The 17,503-nt window shown below is 44.6% G+C and overlaps 2 protein-coding genes across 3 annotated transcripts in view; one reads left to right on the top strand and one right to left on the bottom strand.

Annotated features, from left to right (window-relative positions):
- The window catches only part of KCNMB3 (potassium calcium-activated channel subfamily M regulatory beta subunit 3), a 148,819-nt gene that overhangs the window by 3,230 nt on the left and 128,086 nt on the right, over positions 1-17,503 (top strand). The gene's annotated exons all lie outside the window — the stretch shown is intronic.
- ZNF639 (zinc finger protein 639) lies at positions 2,623-17,293 on the bottom strand. Of its 2 annotated transcripts, XM_073674948.1 has the most exons (5): positions 17,154-17,293; positions 6,309-6,371; positions 5,016-5,114; positions 4,782-4,889; positions 2,623-4,298 (listed from the first exon to the last, which is right to left on the bottom strand). In XM_073674948.1, the coding sequence occupies exons 3-5, from the start codon at positions 5,101-5,103 to the stop codon at positions 3,199-3,201; spliced, it is 1,296 nt and encodes a 431-aa protein (XP_073531049.1). In that variant the 5' UTR covers positions 5,104-5,114; positions 6,309-6,371; positions 17,154-17,293; the 3' UTR covers positions 2,623-3,198. The 2 variants fall into 2 exon arrangements, with proteins under 2 accessions (XP_073531049.1, XP_073531050.1); XM_073674949.1 differs by lacking the exon at positions 6,309-6,371 and having other exon boundaries at positions 17,154-17,285.

The raw sequence follows: 17,503 nt of genomic DNA, 5'->3' as shown, positions 1-17,503 counted from the left end.
ATCATTTATTACGAAACATCACAAGATCAGGACAGTTTGTAGTTCACTAATCTCACACAAGCACAAAGACAAGTAACAGATCACCAGAGTTCTCCCTGCATATATTGGAGAAAAGAGGAGTATGTGCAAAAAAAAGACATAACAAAAGCTTAACATTAGAATTCATTTTTTTTCTCTAGAATGATTAATATATAAATGTTTCATCTGCTGTAACATTAAAGGGGTTGTCCTTTACTTCATATTGATGGCCTAACCTTAAAATAGGTCATCCAGATCAATAACTGATCAGATGCAGTCACCACCAGCACTGAGAACAGCTGAGCAGTGGGGTGATGGGTGTTGAACCCCCAACAAGCAGCTGTTCTCGGTGCTAGTGGTGACTGGATTTAATCGGTTGTTGAGGTCAGCTACACTGCTCAAAAAAATAAAGGGAACACTTAAACAACAGAATATAACTCCAAGTAAATCAAACTTCTGTGAAATCAAACTGTCCACTTAGGAAGCAACACTGATTGACAATCAATTTCACATGCTGTTGTGCAAATGGAATAGACAATAGATGGACATTATTGGCAATTATCAAGACACCCTCAATAAAGGAGTGGTTCTGCAGGTGGGGACTACAGACCACATCTCAATACCAATGCTTTCTGGCTGTTTTGGTCACTTTTGAATGTTCGTTGTGCTTTCACACTCGTGGTAGCATGAGATGGACTCTACAACCCACAGAAGTTGCTCAGGTAGTGCAGCTCATCCAGGATGGCACATCAATGCGAGTTGTGGCCAGAAGGTCTGCTGTGTCTGTCAGCGTAGTGTCCAGAGACTGGAGGCGCTACCAGGAGACAGGCCAGTACACCAGGAGACATGGAGGGGGCTGTAGGAGGGCAACAACCCAGCAGCAGGACCGCTACCTCCGCCTTTGTGCATGGAGGAACACTGCCAGAGCCCTGCAAAATAACCTCCAGCAGGACACAAATGTACACGTGTCTGCACAAACTGTTAGAAACCGACTCCATGAGGGTGGTATGAGGGCCCGACGTCCACAGATGGGGGTTGTGCTCACAGCCCAACACCGTGCAGGACGCTTGGCATTTGCCACAGAACACCAGGATTGGCAAAGTCACCACTGGCGCCCTGTGCTCTTCACAGATGAAAGCAGGTTCACACGGAGCACGTTACAGAGTCTGGAGATGCCGTGGAGAGCGATCTGCTGCCTGCAACATCCTTCAGCATGACCGGTTTGGCAGTGGGTCAGTAATGGTGTGGGGTGGCATTTCTTTGGAGGGCCACACAGCCCTCCATGTGCTCGCCAGAGGTAGCCTGACTGCCATTAGGTACCGAGATGAGATCCTCAGACCTCTTGTGACACCATATGCTGGTGCGGTTGGCCCTGGGTTCCTCCAAATGCAGAACAAGGCCAGACCTCATGTGGCTGGAGTGTATCAGCGGTTCCTGCTAGATGAAGGCATTGAAGCTATGGACTGGCCCGCCTGTTCCCCAGACCTGAATCCGATTGAGCACATCTGGGACATCATGTCTCGCTCCATCCACCGTCACGTTGCACCACAGACTGTCCAGGAGTTGGCGGATGCTTTAGTCCAGGTCTGGGAGATCCTCAGACCCCTTGTAACACCATATGCTGGGGCGGTTGGCCCTGGGTTCCTCCTAATGCAGGACAATGCCAGACCTCATGTGGCTGGAGTGTGTCAGCAGTTCCTGCAAGATGAAGGCATTGAAGCTATGGACTGGCCCGCCCGTTCCCCCGAACTGAATCCAATTGGGCACATCTGGGACATCATGTCTCGCTCCATCCACCAACGTCACGTTGCACCAAAGACTTCCAGGAGTTGGCGGATGCTTTAGTCCAGGTCTGGGAGGAGATCCCACAGGAGACCATCCACAACCTCATCAGGAGCATGCCCAGGGGTCGTAGGGATGTCATACAGGCACGTGGAGGCCACACACAATACTGAGCCTCATTTTGACTTGTTTTAAGGACATTACATCAAAGTTGGATCAGCCTGTAGTGTGTTTTTCCACTTTAATTTTGGGGGTGACTCCAAATCCAGGCCTCCATTGGTTAATAAATTTGATTTCCTTTGATGATTTTTGTGTGATTTTGTTGTCAGTACATTCAACTTTGTATAGAACAAAGTATTCAATGAGAATATTTCATTCATTCAGATCTAGGATGTGTTATTTGAGTGTTCCCTTTATTTTTTTGAGCAGTGTTCATAGTGCTGCAGCGAGGTACTGCAGATCCACTTTTATTTAATCAAATATGTGAGGATGTGCAATACCCAGAAGCGGCCACTATACAGTTAATGGAGCACATCTGAGCGGCAGGGAGTCTGGGTGTGTACCTGAACCAATCTGATAATAATGACCTATGCTAAGGAGAGGCCATCAATATAAAACTAGTGGACAACCCCTTTAAACTTTTGATGGTGCCTCTACCAATAAACCAAAATGATGGCAGATGCCTTTAACAGTGTTTTACTTCATAGGAAAGCACGTCAATGACAAAGGCAGGCAGTTCATTAGCACGTCTACATAGAAAATAGCTTTCTAATTCAAAGACATATCATACCAATTCATCACCCATTAAATATGACATACACATGCACAATATGTATTTTATTCATATAGACTTCTGAGTACAGTCAATGTCTCTCAGTTTACACAAAAAGAAGACCTGGACAATAAGTTTTATGTGTATACATGCCCCAGCATGGCATATTCTTGGCACATGCAGTTTGGTAGCAAAGAAAATTAAGGATTTTTTCCCCCAGTTTAACATTTCGCTCACAAAACACGTACATTTAAATAATTTCTGTTCAGCCTCATACTGAGCGTTACACACATGGGAATCAGACATCTTACAATTTCATTAACAAGTAATAACAGATCTAGGGAGACTATATAAAGAAAAATCTGTGATCTCATTCACCGAGCATGCAGGGTTGGCTTTTCTCTCTAGAAAGTTTATTACTACGGTTTTAGAAGTGTTCAATTATCATATCTTCTGGTAATGGCGGATTCGGATCTGTATTCTCACTGTACAGGTCAGTCCGCGGTGGGGTATACAACCTACTACACACAAGGATTACAATACATTAAAGTGTTTGGATCTCGTACAGTAATTTCTCAGCAGACGCCAGAAAGTGTATTTTACAACATGTCAGGTGCCTGAATGATTCAGGTTCTTTCATGTGTCTGAACATGGGTCTTAAGTTCATCTTCTGATCCAAACCTCAGAAGGCAGCTCCCGCACTTATGTGGCAGATCTGCAGAGTGCCTAAAATCTAGGTGGGTTTTTAGGTCTTCCAGCTGACCTGTCGAGTACTCACAATACTGGCATAAGTAGACGCCTTCAGATGAATGCAGGTTTAGATGCTCACTGTATTCTAACATGCCAGAAAACCCTTTCCCGCAGTCATCGCAGACATGTGGGTAGAAACGAGTGTGCTCTATTGCCACGTGCCGGTTCACATTAGTGTGCAGCCTACTGCTAAAGCCACATACTTGGCATACGAAGAAGTTCTTACATTTGTCAAAACTTATTTTATTTAATAGACTGAATTGCCCGCGTCCTTCATTGTTGTAGGCATCGCTTAGCTCTATCAGACGGCACGTGTGCTCATTTACTACATGACTATGAAGATCTTCTGGGTCGTTGGTCTCGTGCTCGCAGAACTGGCATAGGTACTGTTCATCACAACTGTGCTCCTGAAAGTGCAGGTACAGTTCACTACTTGTGCAAAACTGCAAATCACACTGCTCGCACCAATAGAAAAAGTCATTGAAGTGGACATCTGCCACATGCTGACTGAGACTCTCATACGAGGTGGTCTTGTACTCGCAGTGCTTACAGCTCAGCTGCTCCTCCTCGTGCACCTTGCCGTGATCCAGCAGCTGCTCATCACTGGTAAAACTCTCCTTACAGACCTTACAGATGTGGGACTCGGTGCACTTGTGCTTCAGAATCATATGCTGTTTCAGATCCGAGAAGTATTTGCTGTTGTAGTCACACTGGTCACAACGAAAGAGGCCACTACTGTTGGCTCTCAGGAGCGGCCACTTCTGAGGAGTTGTCAGATTGGAGGAGGGGCTGCCTTCGGGGCTCTCTTGTATCTGAAGTGGGACATCTTTTATTTCCTCCTCGATGACGGGGGAGGGGACACACTCCGGCTCTTCAGTGTGGACTTCTACAACTGCCTCTTCGTGAACTGGTTGGGGGATTAGTGTGGGAGACTCGCACATCTCTCGGCTTTCTCCATTAGTAGTGGGCTGCTCCTCTACGAATCAAACACAGTAACATTTCTTATTTTCTCATATTTCATTGATCATATATTTAGAAAGATTTCACAGGAATAAAATGACAGTCATCACTTCCAGAAATTAAACCATGCACTTTCTACTATTCCTAAAGCAGATGGAGGAAAAAAAAGGGCACATATTCCCCTTACGTAGGAATCACAGAGGAGTAGGTACAGTCATATTAATAGGCTTTGTGGCAAACATATCTCACACACTCAGCTACTGTTCACACTTGCATTAAGAATAACAGCCAGAACACTTCTAGGCCAGGATTCCTCCATCAGATCCCAGTGTTGTGTCTGGTGCAAATATGAACAGAACCTAAGCCAGCGGTCTACATATGTCTATTTTCACCGATCTCATCCTGTCCATTATATTTTATGCACATCACACCAGTGCACACATATTACACTTGTATTATTCGGTTTGATCTGTTTTTGGATTTTTTTTTTTTTACACACCTTCACTTTCTGGAAGTTTAGGATCAGCTTGAATTAAAGAACAGACACTGTAACAGTGGTCAAAATATATCCCGTTATTTTCTACCGTTTTGATTGGAAGAGCGACATCTGGAGAAAGAGGGAAAATGTAATAATCAGACATATGACATTCAGGTTACACAGGTAGAAGTCTGGTCTTTGCTATGAGGGCTATGCTGTGGATATATTATCAAAGGTTTGGTCTCATGAACTTACCTGGGGCAGAAGCAGCAGCTGAACTCTGCCCTGCGTACCGCGAAGGAAAAGAAGTCTTCCTTTTACGTTTCTTAGGATGTTCGTTCATATCGCTACAGTCTGAAAAGAGATTCACGTATTTAGTTTACATTATGGAACACAATCTAGCGATAGATACTATCTGAATCACTTCCCCCCCTGAGACCACTGGCAATCAGATGATTGGTAAGGGTCTAGGGCTGGCTGCAGGAGAAATAAAGAATAACATGGTGTCTGTTATGGCCTCCAGTGTGGGAGACGCTGCTTGGCCTAACTAATAAAGGGAAGTTCTTCCATGATATGTCTAAGCCTCAACAGGAAAACTGGTTTAATGAATTATTCTGACTTAAAAGTACATGAAAAATGTTATCCTGTTAATATATAGCAGTCATCATCTTATATAGCACTGTGTAATTACAATTGCTCATTTCGCCTTTCTACCCAGTTAATTCTTCTCTCTTCCATTAGGTCTATAACAATGCATGATTAAAAACAGACTAGCTGAATCCTTCTAAGCTCTATGTAGAAATAGGAGGTCAATTTTCTCTGCACAAGCCACTGCAAAAGTCTATGGCAGGGGTGTGGGGGAGTCAGGAGTTGAAGAGGGGAATGAGTCATGCAGGGATAAGAGACTTGTTTCTACACAGAGCAGAGAAAAAAGAATAAACTGGGTAGAAAGGCAAAATGAGCAATTGTAAGTGCACAGTGCTATATAATATGATGACTGCAATATATTAAGGGGATAAAAACTTTGATGGGAATGCATGTTTTAACTTGATAGTCCCCCAGCCACAAGATACAGAGTTTACTCTGCGGTCATGCACGTGTCCTGCTACTTCATTCAAAACTTGCAACAGTTGATTGCTGTAAATCCTCTTTGCAGCAGTGTTTGCTATGCTAGCGATTGGTGCGGGTCCCTTGTGGTCAGACCCCTCCCCATCTATTTAGCCTTTATCACATATCCAGTATATAAATACTCCTGCATACCAAGTATTACACAGCACAGTAAAAACCATTGGGGATAACTGAGTTTAGTGGACGATCATGGTCATCCAGAGTGTGAGCTGCTATTTGGAGTTTTCCACCTTGGCTAACAGTAGGGAGTTCAGAGTGACAAATCCCCCCTATAATCTCAGTATGGGGCATATAGAAGGATTATATATTGGCTCCTTCATGACACTAAATTCATAGCAGAAGACTTTTCTTTCAGATCCTGACATGGACATCTACACAATACTACACAATGACAACTTTAGCAGTTTGCATTATACTCACGTATGTTGCCCAATCACTTATCATAGACCAGGGGTGAAGAATAGTCTACAGTCCTCAGTTATTCTGTACAGAAATAAGAGATATCAGCGCTTTACTCCATCTGGTATAAATAAAGGCTGCCGTACAACAGTACTAAATTATATACCAACACTTCTAGCAGGAATATTTTTTCCGCTACAGGATGAACTACACAAAAAGACAAATCTAAGTGTTGCACCAGCCACCACTTCATGATCAAAAAATCTGCTTTTTGTATGTTGTTATGGGTATGCAGATAGTGTGTTCTTTAAAGGGAATGTGTTAGCAGATTTTTGCTACCACATCTGAGAGCAGCATATTGTTGGAAAAGAGACCCTGATTCCAGCGATGTGTCACTTAGATTACTGGTGCAGCCGTCCTGATACAATCAGAGCTTTTAGATGCAGCATGTAGCAGAGCTGAGAAAGCTAACGCTGCCCACACCACAGCTTTCTGTGTACACGATAGTGTTAGGAAGCTGCTAATCAGTACTGGGGAAGGAGTTGTGCCAGGATGCCCAGCAGTGAGCTCCTGATGATAAAACACTCACTGTATTGAAACAACAGCACACAGCCTAATAAATGACTCATCCCTGAAATCTGTGTCAGCCTTTACCTCATGCTGTCCACAGATTACATAGCAAAAACCTGCTGACGGATTCCCTCTAATGAGAATGTGAACACAGGCAGCTACAGGGACATCTATGCACGGCTAATGGATCACAAGCATTAGCATTGTTTTTCTTTCAGCAGGACAGTGCAACTGGTCATATGTTGTACGTGTCCATGTGCCAGTCACAGAATGTAGGAAACAAAGGGTTGTGGCCTCCACAATTCATTAGCCCTAACGGTTATAACTGAGGATACTTTAATGGTCGGATTTATGAAACTAATCCCCAAAATGTGCCGAAATGAAACAGGAAATTGAAATTCATGTCCAGAATATGGAATGTGCGGTGTCACAGGTGTTCATGAACAGGATAACATAGCACAATTTGCATAACCGCTGGTGGAAACCTGTCAGAACCTCCTGTAAGCGGTTATGTATGTCATTCTTCCATTATCCACCTTGAATTCTCTTCCCACCTCTCGTTTTGACCAACTAAAATCTGGCTTCTAACACCCACTCCAATGAAACCGCCTTACCCAAAGTCACTGACAGCTACATTGCCCTGCGCTTCTTCTAGACCAGTGTTACAGTCAACCACCCCCTCCTACTACCGATCTTCTCATCCTGTGGCGTCACACATCACATGCAACGTCCCCCAATTCCACACAGCCTCCTCATCCCCCTGCTCTGTCCTGAGATTCTCCACTCTTCTATATCTGCTATAGCTACCTGAATTCTCCCATTTTCTTGAACGCAACATGGACAAGACAGAATTCATTATCCTCCACATCTCACTCAAATTCCCCAAACATAATTACTGTCCTTTAAAGCTCCCATTCAAACACTTACCACTTAAGGCTGTGTGCCCACTATGCGTTTAAGCAATTCCGCTGCAGAAACGCTTAAAAAATGCTTGGTAGAAGGCCTGCCATGTTCCCCAATGATAATCCGCGTGTGCTGTGCACATGCTGCGGAAATTTCCGCTGCGGATTATCATTGGTGAAAAATCTGCAGCACTACCAATTATTTTGCATAATCGCGGCGTTTTCGCCGCCATTGACTTGCATTGAATCGCATAATATCCGCATCACTGCATGTACATATGCGAATATTAAGCGATTCAATGTGCGGATGGTACCCGGGTCTGGAGAAGAGGAGACTCTCATCCAGACCCGGGTACCATACACTCCCTGACAGAAGTTATGTCGCTTATCCATGTTATGTAAATAAAAGCTTATATCCTGACGTTAAGTTCATCCATTAGTTTTATAAATTACTCTTTTGAAAGCTGAAACCCTCCCAAATTTGGTTTAGGTTAAGAAAATAAATTGGCATTAATGCTGAAATATTGCTCATTTAATGAACACAGAATGGTCAGATTTTGGCAAGACAAAAGTTTTGTCGCCCACAGAAAGTAATGTGATATTCAAACAAATAATTATCTTAAAATACAAATATATGTGGCATAACATTGGTGAATGAAGTTGTGGTGCTATTAGAGTCATATTTAATATTTTGTGTGACTTCCATGAGCTTGAAGGACTGCATCCATGCGGTTCAACAATGATTCATACAATTTATTAATGAAGTCATCAGGAATAGCAAAGAATGCCGTCTTACATGCCTCCCAGAGATCATCTAGATTCTTTGGTTTTGTCTTCCAAGCTTCCTCTTTCATCCTACCCCAAACATGCTCAATGATGTTCATGTCTGGTGACTGGGCTGGCCAGTCCTTCAGCACCTTGATCTTTTTTGCCTGGAGGAACTTTGTTGTAGAGATGGATGTATGAGATGGAGCACCATCCTGCAGCTGAATTTGACCCATTTTATGACTTGGAATGTAAGAGGTAGCTAATACTTCTTGATATTTTAGGCTATTGATATTGCCTTCCACCTTGCAAATGTTTCGCACACCCCATACTGAATGTAACCCCAGACCATGATCTTTCCACCACCAAATGTAACTGTTTTCTCGGTGTATTTTGGATCCATACGGGCTCCAGTAGGTCTCCTGCATTTTTTTCCGCGGCTGTGGTGTAATTCTACTGAAGATTCATCAGAGAAATCCACCTTCTGCCTCTTTTCCAGCGTCCATCTGTTTAGCAGGCTGTGGGACTTTGCAAATGCTTTTTATTTGCCTTTTGTTTAGTGCTGGCTTCCGGGCACTGATTCGACCATGGAGGCAATTTCGAGACAGAATCCTACAAACTGTTCTAGTTGATACAGGGACTTGATGTGACCAGGCCTGTTGGAGCTCTGCTGCAGTGGAAGAGGGGCTTGCTTTGGATTTTCTAACCAACAAACATTCCTCCTGAGCAGTTGTCTTGCGGGGTCTGCTGGACCTGGGCTTGTCAAACACATCTCCAGTCTCTTCAAATCTTTTTTTTAATTCTTTGTACTTGACGCTGAGACACATTAACCCCTTAATAACATTTGACGTACTAATACGCGTCTGTGCCCTGGGACTTAAGAGCCAGACCCGTATTAGTACGTCATGGCGATCGCGCGCGCACACAGTCTGTGCGGGCGCGATCGCCGCCGGGTGTCAGCTGATTGTCACAGCTGACACCCGATACTATGTGCAGGGAGCGGTCCTGCACCGCTCCCAGCACATTAACCCCCGCGATGCTGCGATCGAAGTCGATCGCAGCATTGCGGGGGCAAGGGGAGGTGATCGCAGATACTCACCTCCTCTTCTGGCTTCCAGCGCTGTCTGCAAAGGCTTCCCGGGTGTTGCCATGACGACCCGATGTCGTCATGACAACATCCGGGTCACCAGACTGCAGGAAGATTGTTTGGACATGCGCAGTGCATCTCCAAACAATCTTCTCCCTGTCCAGCGCTGACAGCCTGCATAGCACAGGGATGGTGCTGCATTCCTGTGCCATGCAGGCGATCAGAGAAAAAAAAGTGAAAGTCCCAGAATGGGACAAAGTAATAAAGTATATAAACTTTCAGAAAGTGAAAAAAAAAAAAAAAAAAAAATTGCAAAAATATAAAAAAAAAAATTAAAAAAATAATCCACCAAAAATAAAAATATAATGTACCCATCAATAAATATTATTATAAAAAAAAAAACAATAAAAGTATATTTGGTATCTGTCCCACTAGTTAACCCCTTCAGTGAACACGGTAAAAAAAAAAAAAAGCAAAAAACAATGCTTTATCACCATACCGCCAAACAAAAAATGGAATAACACGCGATCAAAAAGACAAATAAAAATGGTACAGCTGAAAATATCTCGTCCCGCAAAAAACAAGCCGCCATACAGCTCCATCAGCCGAAAAATAAAAAAGTTATAGCTCTCAGAATAAAGCTATGCTAAAAAATAATTTTTTCTATAAAATTGCTTTTATTATGTAAAAGTGCAAAACATAGAAAAACTATATAAACGTGGTACCGCTGTAAACGTACTGACCCGAAGAATAAAGCTACCTTATCAATTTTACCACACGCGGAACAGAATAAAAAAAAAACAAAAAAAAAAAAAAAAAACACAATTCCTGAATTGTTGGTTTTTGTTTATTCTGCCTCTCAAAAATCGGAATAGAAAGCGATCAAAAAATGTCACGTGCCTGAAAATGGCACCAATAACAACGTCAACTCATCCCGCAAAAAACAAGCCGTCACATGACTGTCTGCCAAAATCTGGAAAAATTATAGCTCTCAAAATATGGCGATGCAAAAACTAGATTTTACAAAAAATGCGTCTTTTAGTGTGTGACAGCTGTCAGTCATAAAAACCCCATATGATTCTGGTATTGCTGTAATCACACCGACCCAAAGAATAAAGTCGTCTAATCACTTATACCGCACGAGGACCGGCGTCAAAAATAAACTCTTGGGTTAGGGTTGTGCTACGGTTAGGGTTGTGATGGGGTTGGGATTTTTTTCAAAAGTAAGAAAAAAAGATGACGATATGGCGACTAGTGTTGAGCGCAAGTGCTCGCTACTTGAGTTTGCATCGGGTGCTCTGGTATGCATTGAGTATCGTGGGTATTTGAGTGACATGCTCGAGTCTCTGCCCCATATGCTTCGCGGCCAAAAAAACTTTACGGGGATTGCCTGCCATGCACGAGCGATCCCCGCATGTTTTTTTTTGGGTGTCTAATTACTGTGAAACATGCGGAGCAGGGACTCGAGCATGTCACTCGAGCACACGCTGTACATGGTGCATACCTGAGTACCCGATGCAAACTCAAGTAGTGAGCACTTGCGCTCAAGACTAATGACAACTTATTCAATATGATGACCTAATGTAAACAAATTCTGTGTCGTACCTCTGGGTTCAAAATGTTCACTATACACCTTAATAAAATCCTTGAGGGGTATAGTTTCCAAAATGGGGTCACTTGTGGGGGAGCTCCACTGTTTAGGCACACAGGGGCTCTCCAAACGCGACATGGTGTCCGCTAACAATTTGAGCCGACAATTTGTTAGCGGATACCATGTTGCATTTGGAGAGTCCCTGTGTGCCCAAACATTGGAGCTCCCCCACAAGTGACCCCATTTTGGAAACTAGACCCCCCAAGGCACCTATCTAGATGCATAGTGAGCACTTGGAACCCCCACCCAGGTGCTTCACAAATTGATTCATAAAAATGAAAAAGTGTTTTTTTTTCACTTTTTCATTTTTACGAATCAATTTGTGAAGCACCTGGGGGTTCCAAGTGCTCACTATGCATCTAGATAGGTGCCTTGGGGGGTCTAGTTTCCAAAATGGGGTCACTTGTGGGGGAGCTCCAATGTTTGGGCACACAGGGGCTCTCCAAACACAACATGGCGTCCGCTAATTATTCAAGCAAATTTTACAATCAAAAAGTCAAATGGCGCTCCTTCCCTTCCGAGCCCTGTCGTGCGCCCAAACAGTGTTTTTTCCCCACATATTGGGTATCTGCGTGCCCAGGGGAAATTGCACAACAAATTTTGGGGTCCATTTTTTCTTGTTACCCCTGCGAAAATAAAAAAAATTGGGTCTAAAGTAACATTTTTGTGAAAAAAGTTAAATGTTCATTTTTTTCTTCCACATTCCAAAAATTCCTGTGAAGCACCTGAAGGGTTAATAAAGTTCTTGAATGTGGTTTTGAGCACCTCGAGGGGTGCAGTTTTTAGAATGGTGTCACTTTTGGGTATTTTCTGTCATAAAGACCTCTCAAAGTGACTTCAAATGTGATGTGGTCCCTAAAAAAATGGTTTTGTAAATTGTTGGAAAAATGAGAAATCGCTGGTCAACTTTTAACCCTTATAGCTCCCTAACAAAAAAAAATTTTGGTTCCAAAATTGTGCTGATGTAAAGTAGACATGTGGGAAATGTTATTTATTAACTCTTTTGTGTGACATATCTCTCTGATTTAAGGGCATAAAAATTCAAATTTTTAAAATTGCAAAATTTTCAAAATTTTCGCCAAATTTACGTTTTTTTCACAAATAAACGCAAGTGATATCGAAGAAATTTTACCACAATCATGAAGTACAATATGTCACGAAAAAACAATCTCAGAAACAGGGGGATCCGTTGAAGCGTTCCAGAGTAATTACCTCATAAAGTGACAGTGGTCAGAATTGTAAAAATTGGCCTGGTCATTAACGTGCAAACCACCCTCAGGGCTTAAGGGGTTAAAGATGCCAGCCACCTCTGCAGTGGGCTCCGGTCTGGTGACTGTGGAGGCCAGGTCATCTGGGATAGCACCCCATCACTCTCCTTCTTGGTCAAATACACATTACACAGCCTGGAGGTGTTTGGGGTCATTGTCCTGTTGAAAAATACATGACGGTCCAACTAAACGCAAACTGCATGGAATAGCATGCCGCTGCAAGATGCTGTGGTAGCCATGCTGGTTCAGTCTGCCTTCAATTTTGAATAAATCCCCAATAGTGTCACGAGCAAAGCACCCCCACACCATCACACCTCCTCCTCCATGCTTCACGGTGGGAACCAGGCATGTAGAGTCCATCTGTTCACCTTTTATGCGTCGCACAAAGACACGGTGGTTGGAACCAAAGATCTCAAATTTGGACTCATCAGACCAAAGCACAGATTTCCACTGATCTAATGTCCATTCCTTGTATTCTTTAGCCCAAACAAGTCTCTTCTGCTTGTTGCCTGTCCTTAGTGGTTTCCTAGCAGCTATTTTACCATGAAGGCCTGCTGCACAAAGTCTCCTCTTAAGAGTTGTTGTACAGATGTGCCTGCTGCTAGTACTCTGTGTGGCATTGACCTGGTCTCTAATCTGAGCTGCTGTTAACCTGCGATTTCTGAGGCTGGTGACTCGGATAAACTTATCCTCAGAAGCAGAGGTGACTCTTGGTCTTCCTTTCCTGGGGCGGTCCTCATGTGAGCCAGTTTCTTTGTAGCGCTTGATGGTTTTTGCAACTGCACTTGGGGACACTTTCAAAGTTTGCCCAATTTTTCGGACTGACTGACCTTCATTTCTTAAAGTAATGATGGCCACTCGTTTTCTTTACTTAGCTGCTTTTTTCTTGCCATAATACAAATTCTAACAGTCTATTCAGTAGGACTGTCAGCTGTGTATCCACCAGACTTCTGCACAACAACTGATGGTCCCAACCCCATTTATAAGGCAAGAAATCCCACTTATTAAACCTGACAGGGCACACCTGTGAAGTGAAAACCATTTCTGGTGACTACCTCTTGAAGCTCATCAAGAGAATGCCATGAGTGTGCAAAGCAGTCATCAAAGCAAAAGGTGGCTACTTTGAAGAACCTAGAATACAAGACATATTGTCAGTTGTTTCACACTTTTTTGTTAAGTATATAATTCCACATGTGTTAATTCATAGTTTTGATGCCTTCAGTGTGAATGTACAATTTTCATAGTCATGAAAATACAGAAAAATCTTTAAATGAGAAGGTGTGTCCAAACTTTTGGTCTGTACTGTATATATTATACTTACCTTCTGATGTCCCCCGGCCTCCTCAGCGATGCGTCCTGGCTTCCCGGTGTCTCGCGATGGTCTAAAAGGACCCGCTGACGTCGGCGGTCGCGTGACCTGTCACATGACTAAATGACGTCATGGAAGGTCCTTTTACACAACCGCGAGACACCGGGAAGACCGGACGCATCGGATAAGGAGACCGGAGGCCATCGGAAGGTGAGTATAATGGTTTTTTTTTTTGGTTATTTTTTACCATTTTTATTCTTTTTTTTTTTTAACTAACTTGGTCACACTATATAAAATCCATGCCGGTTGCATGGATTTATATAGTGCGACCAAGTTGTCAAGCACTTTCCAAGTGATGCCAAAATTGCTTGGAAAGCGCTTGACAACCCGCATGCGGAAATTGCATGATCAAAACGCTTCACTTACGCTTGTCCCTGGCAGGAAAAATGCATGTACAATCCGCATGCGGTTTTTCTGCCAGGGAGATGCAGAAATGCTCAGGAAAAAATCTGGAGCATTTCTGCATCGTGGGCACTAAGCCTTATTCACATAGAGAAAAGAGCAGAAGTAACAAAAATAGCTAGTGAAACCCCACATCATCTCCCAACCACTTTACTGTTTCTTTCCTTCTTCACTGCTCCAATCCATCTTTACCCTCTGTAGTCCAATGAATCCACTTCTCCCCTCTGCCAATCCCTCCTCTGACTCCTCAAAGCCAAGAGAATCCTGTTCAAAATACTGACAAGGACCTACAAGGTCATCCACAACCTCCATTCATCCCTGACCTAATCTCTGCTCCTCACATAACCATTTTCAAGAACAAAGGAAAGTGCATGTCATTTCTTTGAATCTGCTCCTGATTGAATTGGCTCCAAACTAGACCCTGTCCAAATCAGGAGACTGGGGGGAAAAAAAAAAAAAAACTCTTTCAAAACTCCCCAAATGAGGAATGTTTCCTGGAGCGGTTTCCAATGGAGATCTCAATTTTGCCAACTTCAAAAAAACTGTCTGCACAAACCTTCCCCTCACCTACCGTATCCTTCCCTGGTAGATGGTAACCCCTTGTGGGAGTGGTCCTCGCTCCCATTGTACCTGTCTATTGCTTAGCCATGGTTAGTTACACTAGTTCTGTACACTGCCACATGATTGCTATGTAGTGTACACCTGTTTTTTCTTTTTCTATGTCGCTGGAATTAGGGCCGCTATAAAATAAATACTAATGAAAAAGGGAAGCACGGTTCTAATTTTTGTGATCTGCCTTGTATGAAAATACCCAATCCAAATAATAGAAATAATACACAGAACTGATAGCCCGAAGCTTCAGTCCTATGGGGTTGTGTCAAATGCAGATGAAGAACTGAACATATCTGTTTTTCCATCGTTTCTTCAGCTGTTTGACTGATCTGTTGCGAAATATCAATGGGGAGGAGCAGGGCTGTGGAGTTGGAGTCGGTGTCCTATGGACAGACTCAGACAATATATTATACATTGGATACAGTAGTACAATGCAGGATGTGCTGTACATTTTTTCATAAGAATTTGGGAAAGTTATGAAATGTTCTATAAATGTCTGTTCTGCTCCTGATCTAAGGATCTCGGCTGTTAGTTGAGATGAATCTGGGCCGCACTTTACGTACACGCTCAGTAGTGAGGCCCGGCCGCACTTTACGTACACGCTCAGTAGTGAGGCCCGGCCGCACTTTACGTACACGCTCAGTAGTGAGGCCCGGCCGCACTTTACGTACACGCTCAGTAGTGAGGCCCGGCCGCACTTTACGTACACGCTCAGTAGTGAGGCCCGGCCGCACTTTACGTACACGCTCAGTAGTGAGGCCCGGCCGCACTTTACGTACACGCTCAGTAGTGAGGCCCGGCCGCACTTTACGTACACGCTCAGTAGTGAGGCCCGGCCGCACTTTACGTACACGCTCAGTAGTGAGGCCCGGCCGCACTTTACGTACACGCTCAGTAGTGAGGCCCGGCCGCACTTTACGTACACGCTCAGTAGTGAGGCCCGGCCGCACTTTACGTACACGCTCAGTAGTGAGGCAGTGCCGCACTTTACGTACACGCTCAGTAGTGAGGCAGTGCCGCACTTTACGTACACGCTCAGTAGTGAGGCAGTGCCGCACTTTACGTACACGCTCAGTAGTGAGGCAGTGCCGCACTTTACGTACACGCTCAGTAGTGAGGCAGTGCCGCACTTTACGTACACGCTCAGTAGTGAGGCAGTGCCGCACTTTACGTACACGCTCAGTAGTGAGGCAGTGCCGCACTTTACGTACACGCTCAGTAGTGAGGCAGTGCCGCACTTTACGTACACGCTCAGTAGTGAGGCAGTGCCGCACTTTACGTACACGCTCAGTAGTGAGGCAGTGCCGCACTTTACGTACACGCTCAGTAGTGAGGCAGGGCCGCACTTTACGTACACGCTCAGTAGTGAGGCAGGGCCGCACTTTACGTACACGCTCAGTAGTGAGGCAGGGCCGCACTTTACGTACACGCTCAGTAGTGAGGCAGGGCCGCACTTTACGTACACGCTCAGTAGTGAGGCAGGGCCGCACTTTACGTACACGCTCAGTAGTGAGGCAGGGCCGCACTTTACGTACACGCTCAGTAGTGAGGCAGGGCCGCACTTTACGTACACGCTCAGTAGTGAGGCAGGGCCGCACTTTACGCACAGTATTGAGGCAGTGCTGTGGAGTCAGGAATATTGAGGAGTCGGAGATTTGGCTTACTGATTCCTCAGCCCTGGGGAGGAGGGGAGTGAAGAAGACGTTTTATGTCCTGTAGATTTTGAAAAAAGATGGAAAATAGGTGAAAAAAAGAAAAATTGCAGTAAAACATAAAAACGGAAACAGTTGTGTGAACGAGGCCCGAGTTCACCTGAGCAAATGAAGAAAACAAATCACCTGGTTTTGATTATTAGTAAGAAATAATAGAACGCCACATCCAGTTCCCATGTCGCCCCTGTCGTGGACCCGCTACAGATGGCCGCCAGACGGATGGGGCCAGAGTGGCGTCCGGATTGTGGCACAGCTCTACAGATGGGCCGCGCGCAGGTCTCCAGCCACCGATCCCATCACACATACACTGGGATGTGGGGGACATGCTGGGGTCACAGCCGCACACATTCTGGATGCGACCTTTAACCCCAAGGTCAGGACAGCTGTGACTGGGGGTCATGTGAGGGAAAGACCACTGTAGCCCGGCAGGTACCAGTAGTGCAGGAGGAGTGCCGCACCTCCTCGGCCATACCACCTAACACTGCACAAGGTAATGAATAAGGGCATCACATTACACCCATCACGTACCTGTAAGCGCGGCACCGATTACCGTATCTGAGCAGTGTAGGCGACGGAGTAAAATGGCGCCCTGGAGCGACGCACGGCCGCCTCTATCCTGACAGGCCGGAAAGTCACGCAGCACAAGTTCAGCCCTTCCCGAAGCCCGAGAGCAACAAGCGGTGCGAGGTAACCAGAGCGGCACCGGCAAGGAGAGTGTGGGGGAAAGCGACAGCGACGTCTAGTGGTCGCCAACGTTACCACACGTGTAGTTTACATGATGCTGCAGGGGGCGTGCGCTGCACTGGTAATGTCATGGTACTGAGTACACACAGGGCCGCGTCTGCGCATTATTATATGTGCGGTTTATTGAATATTAC

This window comes from Phyllobates terribilis, unplaced genomic scaffold, assembly GCF_046119375.1.
Source record: "Phyllobates terribilis strain yellow unplaced genomic scaffold, ASM4611937v1 Scaffold_3__8_contigs__length_932513732, whole genome shotgun sequence".
NCBI lineage: Eukaryota > Metazoa > Chordata > Amphibia > Anura > Dendrobatidae > Phyllobates > Phyllobates terribilis.
The sequence above is the reverse complement of the archived record's forward strand: the minus strand, read 5'-3'. Positions and strand labels throughout refer to the sequence as shown.